We start from the raw sequence: 18,298 nt of genomic DNA, 5'->3' as shown, positions 1-18,298 counted from the left end.
AGGGGTGAGGGCAGTAATGGAGGGGTGAGGGCAGTAATGGAGGGGTGAGGGCAGTAATGGAGGGGTGAGGGCAGTAATGGAGGGGCGAGGACAGTAATGGAGGGGTGAGGGCAGTAATGGAGGGGCGGGGGCAGTGATGTAGGGGTGAGGGCAGTAATGGAGGGGTGAGGGCAGTAATGGAGGGGTGAGGACAGTGATGGACGGGTGAGGGCAGTAATGGAGGGGTGAGGGCAGTAATGGAGGGGTGAGGGCAGTAATGGAGGGGCGGGGGCAGTGATGTAGGGGTGAGGGCAGTAATGGAGGGGTGAGGGCAGTAATGGAGGGGTGAGGGCAGTAATGGAGGGGTGAGGGCAGTAATGGAGGGGTGAGGACAGTGATGGAGGGGAAAGGGGACAGTGATGGAGGGGTGAGGACAGTGATGGAGGGGAAAGGGGACAGTGATGGAGGGGTGAGGACAGTGATGGAGGGGAAAGGGGACAGTGATGGAGGGGTGAGGACAGTGATGGAGGGGAAAGGGGACAGTGATGGAGGGGTGAGGACAGTGATGGAGGGGAAAGGGGACAGTGATGGAGGGGAAAGGAGACAGTGATGGAGGGGAAAGGGGACAGTGATGGAGGGGTGGGGACAGTGATGGAGGGGTGAGGACAGTGATGGAGGGGAAAGGGGACAGTGATGGAGGGGAAGAAGACAGAAACATAGGAACAGGAGTAGGACATTCAACCTCTCGAGCCTGTTCATGGAATCATTGAAATTTACAGCATGGAAGGAGGCCATTTCGGCCCATCGTGTCCGTGCCGGCCGACTAAGAGCTATCCAGCTTAATCCCACTTTCCAGCTCTTGATCCGTAGCCCTGTAGGTTACGGCTCTTCAGGTGCACATCCAAGCAGTTTTAAATGTGATGAGGGTTTCTGCCTCTACCACCCTTTCAGGCAGTGAGTTCCAGACCCACACCACCCTCTGGGTGAAGAAATTACCCCATATATCCCCTCTAAGCCTCCCCCCAATTACTTTAAATCTATGTCCTCTGTTTGTTGACCACTCTGCCAAGGGAAATAGGTCTGTCCTATCCACTCTATCCAGGCCCCTCATAATTTTAAACACCTCAATCAGGTCTCCCCTCAGCCTCCTCTGTTCCAAAGAAAACAGACCCAGCATCTCCAATCTTTCCTCATCGCCAAAATTCTCCAGTCGAGGCAACATTCTTGTAAATCTCCTCTGCATCCTGTTCCATCATTTAATTAAATCATGGCAGAAAAACAATACGAAATGAAAGACGGCATTGGACCTGGACATGTCATCGAATTAAGAACACAGTATAAATAAAATATGTCTCCAGGTATATAAGATATCAGGTAGAATAGCAGGCAGTGTGAGCATTGCTTGATCTTGATACTTCCCTTAATCTTCAGGTTTGATAACTACAGGTAAACTCATTGCATCGTGTGGACTTCCAGCACATTGGTCCATCTTTGGAGTAAGAACATCGGAAAACATTTCTCGAGAGCTTGTGCATGCTGGCAATGGTCATCCATTCAGCCGGCGTGCATTGCAAAACCCCAGAGGTTGCAAGCATGGAAAACTCAACTGTGGTTCCTATAACTGATTGCCAGAACTAAGGGCCCAGGCAACTGAAGGCATGGCCGCCAATGGTGGAGCAATGCAAATCGGGGGATGCGCAAGAGGCCAGAATTGGAGGAGCGCAGAGATCTTGGAGGTTGTGGAGCTGGAGGAGGTCACAGAGATAGGGAGGGGGTGAGGCCACAGGGAGATTTGACCACAAGGATGAGAGTTTTCAAATCGAGGCGTTCCTGGGCTGGTAGTCAATCGATAAATCTCTCTGCCTCTCTCTACCGCTCTCTCCTCCTTTAAGACGAAGGGTCATCGACCCGAAACGTTAACTCTGCTTCCTCTCCACAGATGCTGCCTGATCTGCTGACATTTCCAGCATTCTCTGTTTTATTCCTTAAAACCTACCGCTTTGACCAAGCTTTTGGTCATCTGTCCTAATATCTCCTTATGTGGCTCGGTGTCAAATTTTGTCTGATTACGCTTCTGTGAAGCACCTTGGGACGTTTTACTACGTTAAAGGCGCTATATAAATACAAGCTGTTGTTGTTACAGGGGAAGAGAGAAGGGTGGCAAAATAAATCGGTTAACATCTGTGTAAAAGTGGGAATGTCGTATAAATGTTCAAATGGGACTATCACCAATCGGAAGTTCTAGCTTTAGAATTAACCGGTGAAGATCTGTCTTCTAATCAGTCTTATTTACATATGTAATTTGCGTCTAATTAAGTGCCATCATCTGCCTTTTACAGAATAATTTACTGTCCAGCTTTCAGATAGGATGGTGAGTTAGGCTGTGGAAAGTCTATTTGCTAATTACCATCGTTTGCATGTGTCAATAATCTCTAAGTAACATCAGTGTCAGCTGTGGCTCAGTGGGTAGCACTCTTGCCTCTGAATCAGAAGGTTGTGGGTTTAAGTCCCACTCCAGGCACATCAGCATGTAAACCTAGGCTGACACTCCAGTGCAGTGCTGAGGGAGTGCTGCACTGTCAGAGGTGCTGTCTTTCAGATGAGATGTTAAACTGAGGCCCTGTCTGCTCTCTCAGGTGGATGCAAAAGATCCCATGGTACTATTTTGAAGAAGAGCAGGGGAGTTATCCCCGGTGTCCTGGCCAAAATTTATCCCTCAATCCACATAACAGAAACAGATTATCTGGTCATTATCACATTGCTGTTTGTGGGAGCTTGCTGTGTGCAAATTGACTGCCGCCTTTCTTACATTACAACAGTGGCTGCACTTCAAAAATGCTTAATTGGCTATAAAGCGCTTTGAGACATCCAATGGTTGTGAAAGGCGCTATATAAATGCAAGTCTTTCTGTTTGGGGAGAGTAGACTCGGTGCAATGCTTTTGCACTCAATCATAGAATCGCAACTTATAGCACAGGAGGCCGACAAGGAACTTTCCAGCCTAATCTCATTTTCCAGCTCTTGGTCCGTAGCCTTGAAGTGCATATATTGAAATACTTCTTAAATGTGGTGACGGTTTCTGCAGTGAGTTCCAGATCCCCATTAACCTCTAGGTGATAAATATTCGCCTTAAATCCCCTCTAAACCTCCTACCAACTACTATAAATTTATGCCCCCTGGTTGTTGACCCCTCTGCTAAGGGAAATAGGTCCTTTCTATCCACTATATCTAGGCTCCTCATAATTTTATGGCACCTCAATAAGGTCTCCCCTCATCCTCCTCTGTTCCAAAGAAAACAACCCCAGCCTATCCAATCTTTCCCCATAGCTAAAATTCTCCAGTCCAGGCAACATCCTCCTCTGTACCCTCTCCAGTGCAATCACATCTTTCCTGTGATGCGGTGACCAGAACTGCACGCAGTACTCTAGCTGTGGCCTAACTAGTGTTTTATACAGTTCAAGCATAACTTCCCTGCTTTTGTATTCTATGCCTCGACTAACAAAGGCAAGTATTCTGTATGCCTTCTTAGCCACCTTATCCACCTAGCCTGCTAGCTTCAGGGATCTGTGGACATGCACTCCCAGGTCCTTTTGTTCCTCTACAATACTCAGTGATCTACCATTTAATCCCTTTCCTTGTTAGCCCTCCCCAAATGTATTCCCTCACTCTTCTCTGGATTGAATTCCATTTGCCACTGTTCTGCTCACCTGACCAGTTCATTGATATCTTCCTGCAGTCTACAGCTTTCTTCTTCATTATCAACCACACAGCCAAATTTTTATATCATGTACAAACTTCTTAATCATACCCCCAACATTTAAGTGCAACTCATTGAAAAATACCACAGAAAGCAAGGGACCTAGTACTGAGCCCTGTGCACTACTCTCATCCTTAATCAAGGACAATCCATACTGACTGTCCTTGATTAATCCATGTCTTTTTAAATGAAGATTTATCCTGTCCCTCAGAACTTTTTCCAATAATTTTCCCACCACCGAGGTTAGGCTGACTGGCCTGTAATTACTCGGTCTCTCCCTTGTTCCCTTTTTAAACAAAGGTACAATGTTAGCAGTCCTCCAGCACCACACCTGTAGCCAGAGTGGACTGGAAAATGATGGTCAGAGCCTCTGCTATTTCCTCTTTTGCTTCTCTTAACAGCCTGGGATACATTTCATCCGAGCCTGGGGATTTATCCACTTTCAAAGTTGCTAAACCCCTTAATACTTCCTCTCTGGCTATGTTTATTTCATCTAATATTTCACACTCCTCCTCCCTGATTGTAAAATCTGCATCGCCCCTCTCTTTTGTGAAAACAGACACAAAGTATTCATTAAGAACCATACCCACGTCCTCTGCCTCCACACAGATTACCTTTATGGTCTCTAATAGGCCCTACTCATTCTTTAGTTATCCTCTTGCTCTTAATGTATTTATAAAACATCTTTGTGTTTTCATTGATTTAACTTGCCAACATTTTTTCATACTCTCTCTTTGCTTTCCTAATTTCCTATTTTAATTTCACCCTTGCACTTTCTATACTCCTCTAGGGTTTCTGCAGTATTGAGCCCTCGGTATCTGTCATAAGCCTCCCTTTTCTTTATCCTACCCTGTATGCCCCTTGACATCCAAGGGGCTCTAGATTTGTTCGTCCCACCCGCTTTCTTTAAGGGAACATACTTGCTCTAAACCCTCAGGATCTCCTCCTTGAATGCCTCCCACTGCTCTGACACTGATTTACCTTCAAGTAGATGTTTCCAGTCCACTTTGGCTAAATCACATCTCAGCTTAGCAAAATTGGCTTTCCCCCAGTTGAAAACTTTTATTCCTGGTCTATCTTTGTCCTTTTCCATAACTACCCTAAATCTAACTGAATTATGATCACTAGCACCTAAATGCTCTCCATTGATACCCCTTCCACCTGCCCAGCTTCATTCCCTAAAATTAAGTCCAGAACCGCCCCCTCCCTTGTTGGGCTTGTTACATACTGGCTAAAAAAAGTTCTCCCGAATGCATTTTAGGAATTCCGCACCCTTTGTACCTTTCACACTAATTCTACCCCAGTTATATTAGGGTAGTTGAAACCCCCTACTATTACTGCCCTATAGCTTTTGCACTTCTCAGAAATTTGCCTACATATTTGCTCTTCGATCTCCCTCTGACTGTTTGGGTGTCTATAGTACACGCCCAGTAGTGTGATCGCCCTTTTTTTGTTGTTCAACTCAACCCATATGGCCAAATTTGATGATCCTTCTGACATATCATTCCTTCTCACAGCTGCAATTGTTTCTTTAATTAATACTGGGACCCCCCCCCCCTTTTTTTTTACCCCCCTCTCTATCCCGTCTGATAACCCTGTAACCAGGAATGTTGAGCTGCCATACTTGCCATGTCTTCTTTCAGCCATGTCTCAGTAACAGCTGTAATATCACACTCTCGGGTGTCTATCTGCACTTTCAGCTCAGCTGCCCTTTATACCAGACTCCTTTCATTTAAGGATATACCATTTAGCACTGCCGAACTTCCTTCTTGTCTATTTTCTAGCCTTTGTTTCCTCTGCCTTCCAAATTCACATTCTAATTTTCTGCTTTCCAATTCCAGCTTTGCTTCCCTCCCCACTAAATCTATTCTTAGGTTCCCATCCCCCTGCCAGGCTAGTTTAAACCCTTTCCAACAGCACTAGCAAGCTCCCCCCCGCCCCCCCCCCCCCCCCGCGAGGATATTGGTCCCAGCTCTGTTGAGGTGTAACCCGTCCGGCTTGTACAGGTCCCACCTCCCCCAGAAATGGTCCCAATGCCTCAGGAATCTAAAGCCTTCCCGCCTGCACCATCTCTCCAGTCACGTATTCATCTGCTCTGTCCTACTATTTCTGTACTCACTAGCCTCGAGGCTCCGGAAGTAATCCGGAGATTACTACCCTTGAGGTCCTGCTTTTTAATCTTTCTCCTAGCCCCCTAAACTCTGCCTGCAGGACCTCATCCCTCTTCCTACCTATGTCACTGGTCCCGATATGGACCACGATTTTTGGCTGTTCACCCTCTCCCCCCAGAATGCCCTGCAGCCGCTCGGTGACATCCTTGACCCTGGCACCAGGGAGGCAACATACCGTCCTGGAGTCACGTCTGTGGCCGCAGAAACGGCTCTTTGCTCCCCTGACTATCGAAACCCCTACCACTATAGCTCTACCATTCTTCTTCCTTCCGCTCTGTGCAGCTGAGCCACCCGTGGTGGCGTAGACGTGGCTCTGGCTGCACTCCCCAGAGGAACCATCGCTCCCCACTGCCCCCCCCCCCCCCCCACACCAGTACTCAGAACAGAATATCGGTTGGAGAGCGAGATGCACTCAGGGGACTCCTGCCTGGTCCTCCTTGTCTGTCTGGCAGACACCCATTCCCTCTCTGCCAGCACCCTCTTCAGCTGCTGGGTGACCACCTCCAGATCCGCGCTATTCACCAAGTTGTCAGTCTCGCGAATGCATCGCAGTGACACCAGCCGCCGCCCACGCTCCAAAACCTGGAGCTCGAGCTGCTGTAGCTGGCGACACTTCCTGCACACATGGTCGTCCTGGCCACACGAAGCGTCCGGGACCTCCCACATGGCATAGGATGTGCATTCCACGGGACTGAGCTGCCCTACCATCCCTCTATTTAATATACTATGAACGACAGTACGCGGACGACGCTTGCGTCTGCGCGCATTCAGAGGCAGAACTCCAAGTCATCGTCAACATCTTCACCGAGGCGTACGAAAGCATGGGCCTTACACTAAAGAGCCGTAAGACAAAGGTCCTCCACCAACCTGACCCCGCCACACAGCACTGCCCCCCGGTCATCAAGATCCACGGTGCGGCCCTGGACAAAGTGGACCACTTTCCATAACTCGGGAGCCTATTATCAGCAAGGGCAGACATTGACGACGAGGTTCAACACCGCCTCCAGTGCGCCAGCGCAGCCTTCGTTCGCCTGAGGAAGAGAGTGTTCGAAGATCAGGCCCTCAAATCTGGCCCCAAGCTCATGGTCTACAGGGCTGTAGTGATACCCGCCCTTCTGTATGGCTCAGAGACGTGGACCATATACAGTAGACACCTCACATCACTGGAGATACACCACCAATGATATCTCCGCAAGATCCTGCAAATCTCCTGGGAGGAAAGAAGCACCAACGTTAGTGTTCTCAATCAGGTCAACATCCCCAGCATCGAAGCACTAGCCACACTCAACCAGCTCCGTTGGGCGGGTCACATCGTCCGCATGCCTGACACAAGACTCCCAAAGCAAGCGCTCTACTCGGAACTTCTACATGGCAAGTGAGCCCCAGGTGGACAGAGGAAACGTTTCAAGGATACCCTCAAAGCCTCCCTAATAAAGTGCAACATCCCCACCGACACCTGGGAATCCCTGGCCAAAGACCGCCTTAAGTGGAGGAAGAGCATCCGGGAGGGCGCTGATTCTTGTCGCCGAGAGCATGCAGAAAACAAGCGCAGGTAGCGGAAGGAGCGTGCGGCAAACCAGACTCCCCACCCACCCTTTCCTTCAACCACTGTCTGTCCCACCTGCGACAGAGACTGTAATTCCCGTATTGGACTGTTCAGTCACCTGAGAACTCACTTTTAGAGTGGAAGCAAGTCTTCCTCGATTTCGAGGGACTGCCTATGATGATGATACTACGAACCTACTTAATAGAATTAAACTTAAAACTATTAAAAAACAAACGCTCACCGGCTACTCACCAATCAGCTCCTTCCCTTGTGCCGACGTCATTTCTTTTACTCTGACATCACTCTGTCAGATTCTGCCTCTGTTGAATCGCTGTCACTCAGGTCTGCTTGAGTGTCAGCTTCTGTACTCATCGGGAACACTGGGCTCCATGTGGAGTTTCCGGAGAGACCAGGTCTGTCCCGGTGGGTTTGCCCCGATTGAACCAGGCGGCCTGAACCCATCAGCGACCCCCTGCCCTCCCTCCCCCCACCCTCCAAGTTTCATGAGGTTGCTGAAGATTGACTGGTTTGCACCGAGGACTGAGTGCAAGCCTCGGAAGAAGACGAGTTATCCTCCTCGAGATTAACTCATCCGGCATGAGTCAATCGGGTTCGCTCAGGTTAAGGGTGGGGGGGGGAAATCCTCCCTGAAGCTTTAATGTGTGATCGCGGCAGATTGCAATCGTGTAAATAAGACCTTCCCGAGGCAGCTATTCTTAATTCATGAGTTCCACCATGTGTATCTCTACAAACATTAAATATTTATGAGCCAAATCCTTTCTTGGTGACTAATGGTCTCATCAATTGTAAAAGTGTGACCTTTGCATCACTCACCACAGCCCTAAAGTTGACTGATACAAGCTAATGTACCCCGAGGGAGGGGCTAACACTTAACAGATATCCCAGCTGAATTCTTTCCTGAAATATGGTGCCCAGAACTGTCCACCATATTCCAGCTGAGGCATAACCTTCATGACCTCAGGTCATCGCAAAGCACTTTACAGCCAAATAGGTACTTTTGGAGTGTAATCGCTGTTGTCATGTAATGAAATGCAGCAGCCAAATTGTGCACAGCAAGCTCCCACAAACAGCAATGTGATAATGACTAGATAATCTGCTTTTTATTAGTGATGTTGATTGAGGGATAACATTGGCCAGTACACCTGGGATAACTCCCCACTCGTCTTTGAACTAGTGCCATGGGATCTTTTACATACACACCGCCCCCCCCACAGTTGGCTGCCCTGTGCTCCGTAAGACCATTTTGTTTCAGATATCAACTTTTCTTTCCCCCCCTCCCCAGCACACCTCCCCCCCCCCCCCCCCCCCGCCCCACCCCACCCACTCACTTTTCACTCGTCCTCCTCTCTCGCTGGGTCGCAGTTCCACGGGAACCATCTGTTTTACAGCAACTTGCTCAAGGAACTATTAGACTGTGGAGGGCGGCACATCACAGCCCGATCTTATCCGAACGCGATTCCCCACCACACACACACACACAACAAAAACTGCATTTATATAGCGCCTTTAACATAGTAAAACATCCCAAGGCGCTACCCATGAGTGTTCTCAGAAAAAATTTGGCACCGAGCCACACAAGCCATCTTTCGGATGAGACGTTAAACCGAGGCCCCGTCTGCTCTCTCGGGTGGATGTAAAAGGTCCCACGGCCACTATTTCTAAGACGAGCAGGGGAGTTAACCCCGGTGTACTGGCTAATATTTATCCCTCAATCAACATCACTAATAAAAAGCAGATTATCTGGTCATTATCACATTGCTGTCTGTGGGAGCTTGCTGTGTGCAAATTGGCTGCCGCGTTTCACTTCATTACAACAGTGACTACACTCCAAAAAGTATTTCTTTGGCTGCAAAGTGTATTGGGACGACCTGAGGTCGTGAAGGTTAAGCCTCAGCTGGAGTATTGTGGACAGTTCTGGGCACCATATTTCAGGAAAGATGTAAAGGCTTTAAGAAAAGGCACAGAATGTGTTTACCAGGATGTTATCAGGGATGAGGGACTTCAGTTATGAGGTTGGATAAGTTAGGACTGTTTTCCTTGGAACAGAGAAGATTAAGAGGAGACCTAATAGAGGTTTTCAAGATGCTGAGGGGTTTTGATGTAGTAAATAGAGAAAAACGATTCTCTCTGGCGTGTGGGTCAATAACCAGAGGTGATAGATTTAAAAAGAACTAGACGGGAGATGAGGAGAAATGTTTTCACTCAGAGAGTTGTCGGAACCTGGAATGCTCTACCTGACAGCATGTAGCAACTAACATCCCAGAATAGTCAATATCACCGAAGACTTTTAACATCCAGTTTTCATGGAATCATAGAAGTTTATAGCGCAGGGGGCCATTCGGCCCATCGTTTCCGCATCGGCCGTCAAAGAGCTATCCAGCCTAATCCCACTTTCCAGCTCTAGGTCCGTAGCCCTGTAGTTTACGGCCCTTCAAGTGCACATCCAAGTAGTTTTTAAATGTGGTGAAGGTTTCTGCCTCTGCCACCCTTTCAGGCAGTGAGTTCCAGACTCTCTGGGTGAAAAAACGCTCCTCAAATCCCCTCTAATTTTTCTACATAAGAACATAAGAAATAGGAGCAGGAGTAGGCTATAAGGCCCCTCGTGCCTGCTCCGCCATTCAATAAGATCATGGTTGATCCGATCATGGACTCAGCACCACTTCCCTGCCCTCTCCCCATAGCCCCTTATCCCCTTATCGTTTAAGAAACTGTCTAGTTCTGTCTTAAATTTATTTAATGTCCCAGTTTCCCCAGTTCTCTGAGGCAGCGATTTCCACAGATTTACAACCCTCTGAGAGAAGAAATTTCTCCTCACCTCAGTTCTAAATGGGCGGCCCCTTATTCTAAGATCATGCCCTCTAGTTCTAGTCTCTCCTATCATTGAAAACATCCTCTCTGCATCCACCTTGTCAAGCTCCCTCATAATCTTACACGTTTTGATAAGATCACCTCTCATTCTTCTGAATGAGTAGAGGCCCAACCTACTCAAACTTTCCTCATAAGTCAACCCCCTCATCCCCGGGATCAACCGAGTGAACCTTCTCTGAACTGCCTCCACAGCAAGTATATCCTTTCGTAAATATGGAAACCAAAACTGCACGCAGTATTCCAGGTGTGGCCTCACCAATACCCTGTACAGCTGTAGCAAGACTTCCCTGCTTTTATACTCCATCCCCTTTGCAATAAAGGCCAAGATTCGATTGGCCTTCCTGATGACTTGCTGTACCTGCATACTATCCTTTTGTGTTTCATGCACAAGTACCCCCAGGTCCCGCTGTACTACAGCACTTTGCAATCTTTCTCCGTTTAAATAATAACTTGCTCTTTGATTTTTTTTCTGCCAAAGTGCATGACCTCACACTTTCCAACATTATATTCCATCTGCCAAATTCTTGCCCACTCACTTAGCCTGTCTATGTCCTTTTGCAGCTTCTTTATGTCCTCCTCACACATTGCCCATTGCCCTTTCTCCCATCTTTGTATCGTCAGCAAACTTGGCTACGTTACACTCAGTCCCCTCTTTCGAGTTGTTAATATAGATTGTAAATAGTTGGGGTCCCAGCACTGATCCCTGCGGCACCCCACTAGTTACTGATTGCCAACCAGAGAATCAACCATTTATCTTGACTCTCTGTTTTCTGTTTGTCAGCCAGTCTTCTATCCATGCTAATATATTACCCCCAATCTCGTGAACTTTTATCTTGTGCAATAACCTTTTATGTGGCACCTTGTCAAATGCCTTCTGGAAGTCCAAATACACCACATCCACTGGTTCCCCTTTATCCACCCTGTTCAATACATCCTCAAAGAATTCCAGCAAATTTGTCAAACATGACTTCCCCTTCATAAATCCATGCTGTCTCTGCCTGACCAAATTTTGCTTTTCCAAATGCCCTGTTACTGCTTCTTTAATAATGGACTCCAACATTTTCCCAACCACAGATGTTAGGCTAACTGGTCTATAGTTTCCTGCTTTTTGTCTGCCTCCTTTTTTGAATAGGGGCGTTACATTTGCAGTTTTCCAATCTACTGGGACCTCCTCAGAATCCAAGGAATTTTGGTAAATTACAACCAATGCATCCACAATCCCTGCCACTACTTCTCAAGACCCTAGGATGCAAACCATCAGGTCCAGGGGATTTATCTGCCTTTAGTCCCATTATCTTACTGAGCACCACCTCCTTAGTGATTGTGATTGTGTTAAGTTCCTCCCCCGCTATAGCCCCTTGACTATCCACTGTTGGAATATTGTTAGTGTCCTCTACCGTAAAAACTGATATCAACGACTTTAAATCTATGCCCTCTGGTTATTGGCCCCTCTGCTGGGGGAAGTAGGTCCTTCCTATGCACTCCATCGAGGCTTTTATAGATTTTATACACCTCAGCCTCCTCTGTTGCAAAGAAACAGAGGGGCCAATAACCAGGGGCCATAGATTTAAAGTCGTTGGTGGAAGGATTAGAGGGGAGATGAGGAAAAAGAAATTCAGCCAGAGAATGGACAGGGTCTGGAACTCACTGCCTGAAAGGGTGGTAGAGGCAGAAACCCTCACCACATTTAAAAAGCACTTGGATGTGCACTTGAAGAGCCGTAACCTACAGGGTAGCGGACCTAGAACTGGAAAGTGGGATTAGGCCGAACAGCTCTTTTTTCGATCGGCACAGGATACGATGGGCCGAAATGACCTCTGTCCGCGCCGTGATGTTTCTACGATTCTCTGAAAACAACCCCAGCCCAGCCAGTCCTTCCTCGGTGTATTTGTGTGCGAGGACTGACTGTACGGCCAGCGTGCTCAAAAGGCTGCAGTTAAACGGTTCGGCGATGGGACTTTGCTCTGATCAATGCGTTGTGCTTCCGTTAACAGCTGCACTGCAGATGCTGCAGCCCTCCAATCATCCCATCACCAGGAGTCGGATGACATCACCGCCAATGAACAGGACAATCAATCAGGCCCGGTTTCCACGGCAACCCTGGATAGCAGCAGCAGCGACTGCAACAGGAAGCCTGCTGGGGTTCTTCGGCAGCCCGACTGTGTAAATAAACTGGTTCTTTATTGCTTTTTGAGTGTGAGGCAAGGCAGCACTAGAGGAACCGAAGATTTACCTCACGGACAAAGGGCGGGGGGAGGCGGGGGTGGTGATAAGATGAGGAAGTTTGTCTGTGGCTAATTCCACTCTTTATTGTGATCTGAAGGAGCACAGTGCTCTCGCTAGACGTTCAGTTGTATGGAAGCTGACTGACGCATTGTGTTATGGATGAACTCTTGAGAGAGGCAATAGTGGGAACGTGGCAACACAGGAATTGCTAGACGAGGAGAGAGCGAGGGCCACCTAGTCTGCCTTCTACCATCCACGATACAGCGATAATGGGATTTGTTGAATAATCACAGCAATCAATCTCCCATCGATTAGTCCGCAACAGACCCAGACATGAGGCGAGGAAAAACTGTATCGTCGGAGAATGGATAGCCGGGAGTGAGTTACGGGCTGGAATCTAATCGAGGGGTTCGGGGGGTTTATATATAGAATAATGGAAACCTGGGAGTGAGTTACAGGCTGGAATCTAATCGTGGGGTTCAGGGGGTTTATATATAGAATAATGGATACCCGGGAGTGGGTTACAGGCTGGAATCTAATCGAGGGGTTCAGGGGGTTTATATATAGAATAATGGACACCCGGGAGTGGGTTACAGGCTGGAAACTAATCGAGGGGTTCGGGGGGTTTATATATAGAATAATGGAAACCTGGGAGTGAGTTACAGGCTGGAATCTAATCGTGGGGTTCAGGGGGTTTATATATAGAATAATGGATACCCGGGAGTGGGTTACAGGCTGGAATCTAATCGTGGGGTTCAGGGGGTTTATATATAGAATAATGGACACCCGGGAGTGGGTTACAGGCTGGAAACTAATCGAGGGGTTCGGGGGGTTTATATATAGAATAATGGATACCCGGGAGTGGGTTACAGGCTGGAAACTAATCGAGGGGTTCGGGGGGTTTATATATAGAATAATGGATACCCGGGAGTGAGTTACAGACTGGAATCTAATCGAGGGGTTTGGGTGGTTTATATATAGAATAATGGATACCCAGGAGTGAGTTACAGGCTGGAATCTAATCGAGGGGTTCGGGTGGTTTATTTATAGAATAATGGATACCCGGGAGTGAGTTACAGACTGGAATCTAACCGAGGGGTGCAGGGGGTTTATATATAGAATTACGGATAGCCAGGAGTGAGAAAATGCTGGGAAACATTCAGCAGGTCAGACAGCATCTGTGGAGAGAGAAAAACAAGGGTTAGCGTTTCAGGTCGATCACCTTTCTTTCATCAGAACTGAATGAAAGTTAGAGATTTAACAGTTTTTTACAGAGACAGGATAAGCAGGGAGGTGGGGGGCAGGGGAAGGGAGAGAGATCAAAGGGGAAGGTCTGTGATAGGGTGGAAGACAGGAGAGATTAAATGACAAAAGGGATGATGGTGCAAGGCTGACGGAGAGGTAATGGGACAAGTAAAGCAACAAAAGATGGGTGCAGAGGAGGTGTAAATGGCAACAGCAGAATCATTACCAATAATTGCTACCTGAGAAAATGAGGTCAGTGATTATGGTCTGAAATTGTTGAACTCAATGTTGAGTCCGGATGGCTGTAAAGTGCCTAAAGTGCTGTTCCTCGAGCTTGCATTGAACTTCATTGGAACAGTGCAGGAGGCCAAGGACAGGGAGGTCAGAGTGGGAGTGGAATTGAGAATTAAAGTGACAGGCAACCGGAAGCGCGGGGTCACGCTTACGGACTGGACAGAGGTGCTCCGCAAAGCGGTCACCCAATCTACAATTGGTCTCCCCAGTGTAGAGGAGGCCGCATCGAATACAGTATACTGAATTGAAAGATGTACAGGTAAATCGCTGTTTCACCTGGAAGGAGTATTTGGGCCCTGGACAATGGGAAGGGAGGAGGTAAAAAGGGCAGGTGTTGCATCTCCTGCGCTTGCACGGGAAGGTGCCGCGGGAAGGGGAGGGGGTGCTGGGGGTGATGGAGAAGTGGACCAGGATGTCGCGGAGGAAGCGGTCCCTTCTGAGTACTGAGGGGACGGTGTATTTGGTGGTGGCATTGTGGTGGTGGTGGTGAAAATGGCCTGAAATGATTCAACACAGCAGTTCCATTACGAAAGCAAAATACTGTGGATGCTGCAACTCTGAAAGAAAAAGAGGAAACGCTGGAATAGAGAGATAGACAGATCTTTGAGTGATAAGGGAGTCAAATGGCGGAGCAGGCTCAAGGGGCCAGGTGGCCTACTCCTGCTCCTATTTCTTATGTTCTTAGGAAACACTCAGCAGGGCAGATAGCATGTGGGGAAGAGAGAAACAGAGTTAACATTTCAGGTCGATGACCTTTCATGAGACGATCTTATCGATTATGAGGGGACTTGACAAGGTGGATGCAGAGAGGATGTTTCCACTGATGGGGGAGACTAGAACTAGAGGGCATGATCTTAGAATTAGGGACCGCCCATTTAAACCTGAAAGTCGCTATCCAAAAAATGGGCGCTGGTCCAGCAATCATGAAGGCTGAAACATCGCTAAGGCTGGAACATCGCCTATTTTTTGGGCGCTAGCAAGCAAAGTGGAAAATCTAGCCCTGTGTTTTTAGGTTTGTATAAATGTGGGGTTAATTTTTATCTTTTTTTTTTCTGCCATTCCCACTCCCCCCCCCCCACCCCGCCATGACTTTTCCCGACCTGCCTCTCTCAGCATTCCCTCCCCGGCTGCCGCCGTTCCAGCTCTGACGCGGCCTACGGGACCACGGAGACGGCCAAGGCCCAGCGCGAGTGCCGCCTGCGCCCCCATTTCAGCGACCCCATGCCGGCCGACGCGGTCAAGCGCAAGCAGCTGGAGATGAGGATAGCCGCAGCTGCCTGGGGCCTCGGCCAGAAAAGGCGGCAAGAGAAGGACAGCGGCGGCGGTGAGTAGGAGCGAAACACCACGGTGCCGGAATTCAAGGTGCAGCATTCTCGCCCCGTGACTCCGAAGGTGGCGGGCTCAAGTCCCGCGCCACAAAATCTCGGCTGACACTCCAGCGCAGTACTGAGGGGAGCTCAGCGCTGCCTTTCTATCATATGAGATGTTAAACTGAGCTGAATGTAAACGATCATAAGAATTAGGAGCAGGAGTAGGCCATACGGCCCCTCGAGCCTGCTCCACCATTCAATATCATGGCTGATCATCGACCTCAACTCCACTTTCCTGCCCGATCTCCATATCCCTTGATTTCCCCTAGAGTCCAAAAATCTATCGATCTCAGCCTGGAATATACTCAGAGACTCAGCATCAGGGAATAAGGGGTTATGGGGAGCGGGCAGGGAAGTGGACCTGAGTCTGTGAGCGAATAAGCCATGATCGTATTAAATGGCGGAGCAGGCTCGAGGGGCTGTATGGCCTACTCCTGCTCCTATTTCTTATGTTCTTATTATGTTCTTATCCACAGCTCTCTGGGGCAGAGAATGCCAAAGATTCACAACTCTCTGAGTAAAGAAATTCCTCCTCATCACTGTCTTAAATGGCCTTCCCCTTATGCTGAAACTATGACCCCTAGTTCTAGACTCTCCAGCCAGAGGAAACAACCTCTTAGCATCTACCCTGTCGAGCCCTTTCAGAATCTTGTATGTTTCAATGAGATCACCTCTCATTCTTCCAAACTCCAGAGAATACAGGCCCATTCTACACACTCTCTCATCATAAGATCCCGTGGCACTAATTCAAAAAAGAGCAAGGCCGTGTCCTGGCCATCATTTATGCCTCAACCAATATCATTTACAGCGCAGAAGGAGGCCATTTCGGCCCATTGTGTCTGCACCGGCCGACAAAGAGCCACACGGCCCTCGGTCAGCAGTCCAGATAGTTACATATAAACCTATGAACAATGGCGGAAAGGCAAAGAGCATCCAGCCCAACCAGTCCGCCCCACACAACTGCAACACCCCTTACACTGAAACATTCTACACTCCACCCCAAACCGGAGCCATGTGATCTCCTGGGAGAGGCAAAATCATCTAATTGAGAGGGGTCACGGAGCCAGGGTTTCAAGTCTCATCTGAAAGATGGCACCTTCCCTCAGAACTGCACTGGGAGTTCCAGCTTAGATTTTGTGCTGAAGTCTCTGGAGTGGGACTCGAACAACATTCTGGCTCAGAGGCGAGGGTGCGAGCTGTATGATGTGATTTCCATATCACAGAGCATGGGGGGTAAGCGGGGTAGGATGGTGAGAAACACAGGGAATCTCTCGGCACCTCAGGCCCTGATTCCTGGCCGTTCCAGTGAAGGGGTCAATTGTGCATGTGCACCACCACATCACCACGCCCAATGGCTCAGTTAGTGAAGTGACCACGAGGTGTGGTGCTGAGCATATTAGCATGGATAGAGGATTGGCTAACGAACAGAAAACAGAGAGTCAGGATAAATGGGTCATTTTCAGGTTGGCAACTGTAACTAGTAGGGTTGAAAGGGATCAATGCTGGGGCCTCAACTATTTACAATCTATATTAATGATTTGGATGAAGGGACTGAGTGTATTGCAGCCAAATTTGCTGACGATACAAAGCTAGGTGGGAAAGCAAGTTGTGAGGAGGACACAAAGAGTCTGTAAAGTGATTTAGATATGATAAGTGAATGGGCAAAAATTTGGCAGATGGAGTATAATGTGGGACAATGTGAGGTTATCCACTTTGGTAGGAACAAAGGAAAAGCAAAATGTAATTTAAATGGAGAGAGACTACAAAATGCTGCGGTACAGAGGGATCTGGGTGTCCTCGTACATGAAACACAAAAAGTTAGCCTGCAGGTACAGCAAGTAATTGGGAAGGAAAATGGTATGTAGGTCTTTATTGCAAGGCAGATGGAGTATAAAAGCAGAAAAGTCTTGCTACAACTGTACAGAGCATTGGTGAGACCACACCTGGAGCACTGCTCAGTTTTGGTCTCCTTATTTAAGGAGTGATATACTTGCATTGGAGGCAGTCCAGCGAAGGTTCACTCGGTTGATTCCTGAGATGAAGGGGTTGTCTTCTGAGGAAAGGTTGAGCAGGTTGGGCCTATACTCATTGGAGTTTAGAAGAATAAGAGGTGATCTTATTAAAATATATAAGATTCTGAGGGGACTTGACAGGGTAGTGTGATATATTCTCTTTGACATCGCAAGATGCTCATCACAACATACTCAAGATGGTTCCAACACATCATGTGACTTTTATTGTACTTACAGCAGCAGTTGCATTACCATTGTAGTCCACTAGAGGGCACTATATAAAATTATACTTCTCCCTCCTTAATGAAGATATATTCATAACAAAATAATCATTATACATAACTTGCATGGTTATACCCAACAAAAGAATGGACTTATTTTACCATATTTACAAATCAAACTTAACCACTGGTTTTCTGTTTCAAAGAGAATACATTCGCTCTCAAACAGAATCTTCCAAACATGGTGTCAAACCTAGACTCATTCTAGGCTGAGCCTGAGGAGAGTTTTTCTCCAAGGGATGCCCTTGATTTGAACTCTCTACAACTTCAGACTGTTTGTCTGCCTGACTCGGACTCAGACTTAAACTCTGACTTTCTCTTGGACTTGTTTCTAGTACATCTGATGTAGGATTTGCTACTGGTACTCTACTTGTAACAAGACTATCTGACTCATCAGAAATAATCGAATCATTCCAACTTTCAACTCCTTCCACATCTATAGATAAAATATGAACAAACCTAACCTATCCATGATCAAACATCTTGAGCAAATAAGTGCGAGGACCACATATCTTCACTATTCTTCCTG

The 18,298-nt window shown here is 47.7% G+C and overlaps 1 protein-coding gene across 1 annotated transcript in view; it reads left to right on the top strand.

Moving 5' to 3' along the window:
- The window catches only part of arhgef49 (Rho guanine nucleotide exchange factor 49), a 40,928-nt gene that overhangs the window by 4,740 nt on the left and 17,890 nt on the right, over positions 1-18,298 (top strand). Inside the window, exons 3-4 of the mRNA XM_070873512.1 lie at positions 12,336-12,504; positions 15,220-15,434. Of these exons, the coding sequence (XP_070729613.1) occupies positions 12,336-12,504; positions 15,220-15,434 (384 nt within the window). The remainder of the gene's footprint in view (positions 1-12,335; positions 12,505-15,219; positions 15,435-18,298) is intronic.

This window comes from Pristiophorus japonicus, chromosome 3 (assembly GCF_044704955.1).
Source record: "Pristiophorus japonicus isolate sPriJap1 chromosome 3, sPriJap1.hap1, whole genome shotgun sequence".
Taxonomy (NCBI): domain Eukaryota; kingdom Metazoa; phylum Chordata; class Chondrichthyes; family Pristiophoridae; genus Pristiophorus; species Pristiophorus japonicus.
The sequence above is the reverse complement of the archived record's forward strand: the minus strand, read 5'-3'. Positions and strand labels throughout refer to the sequence as shown.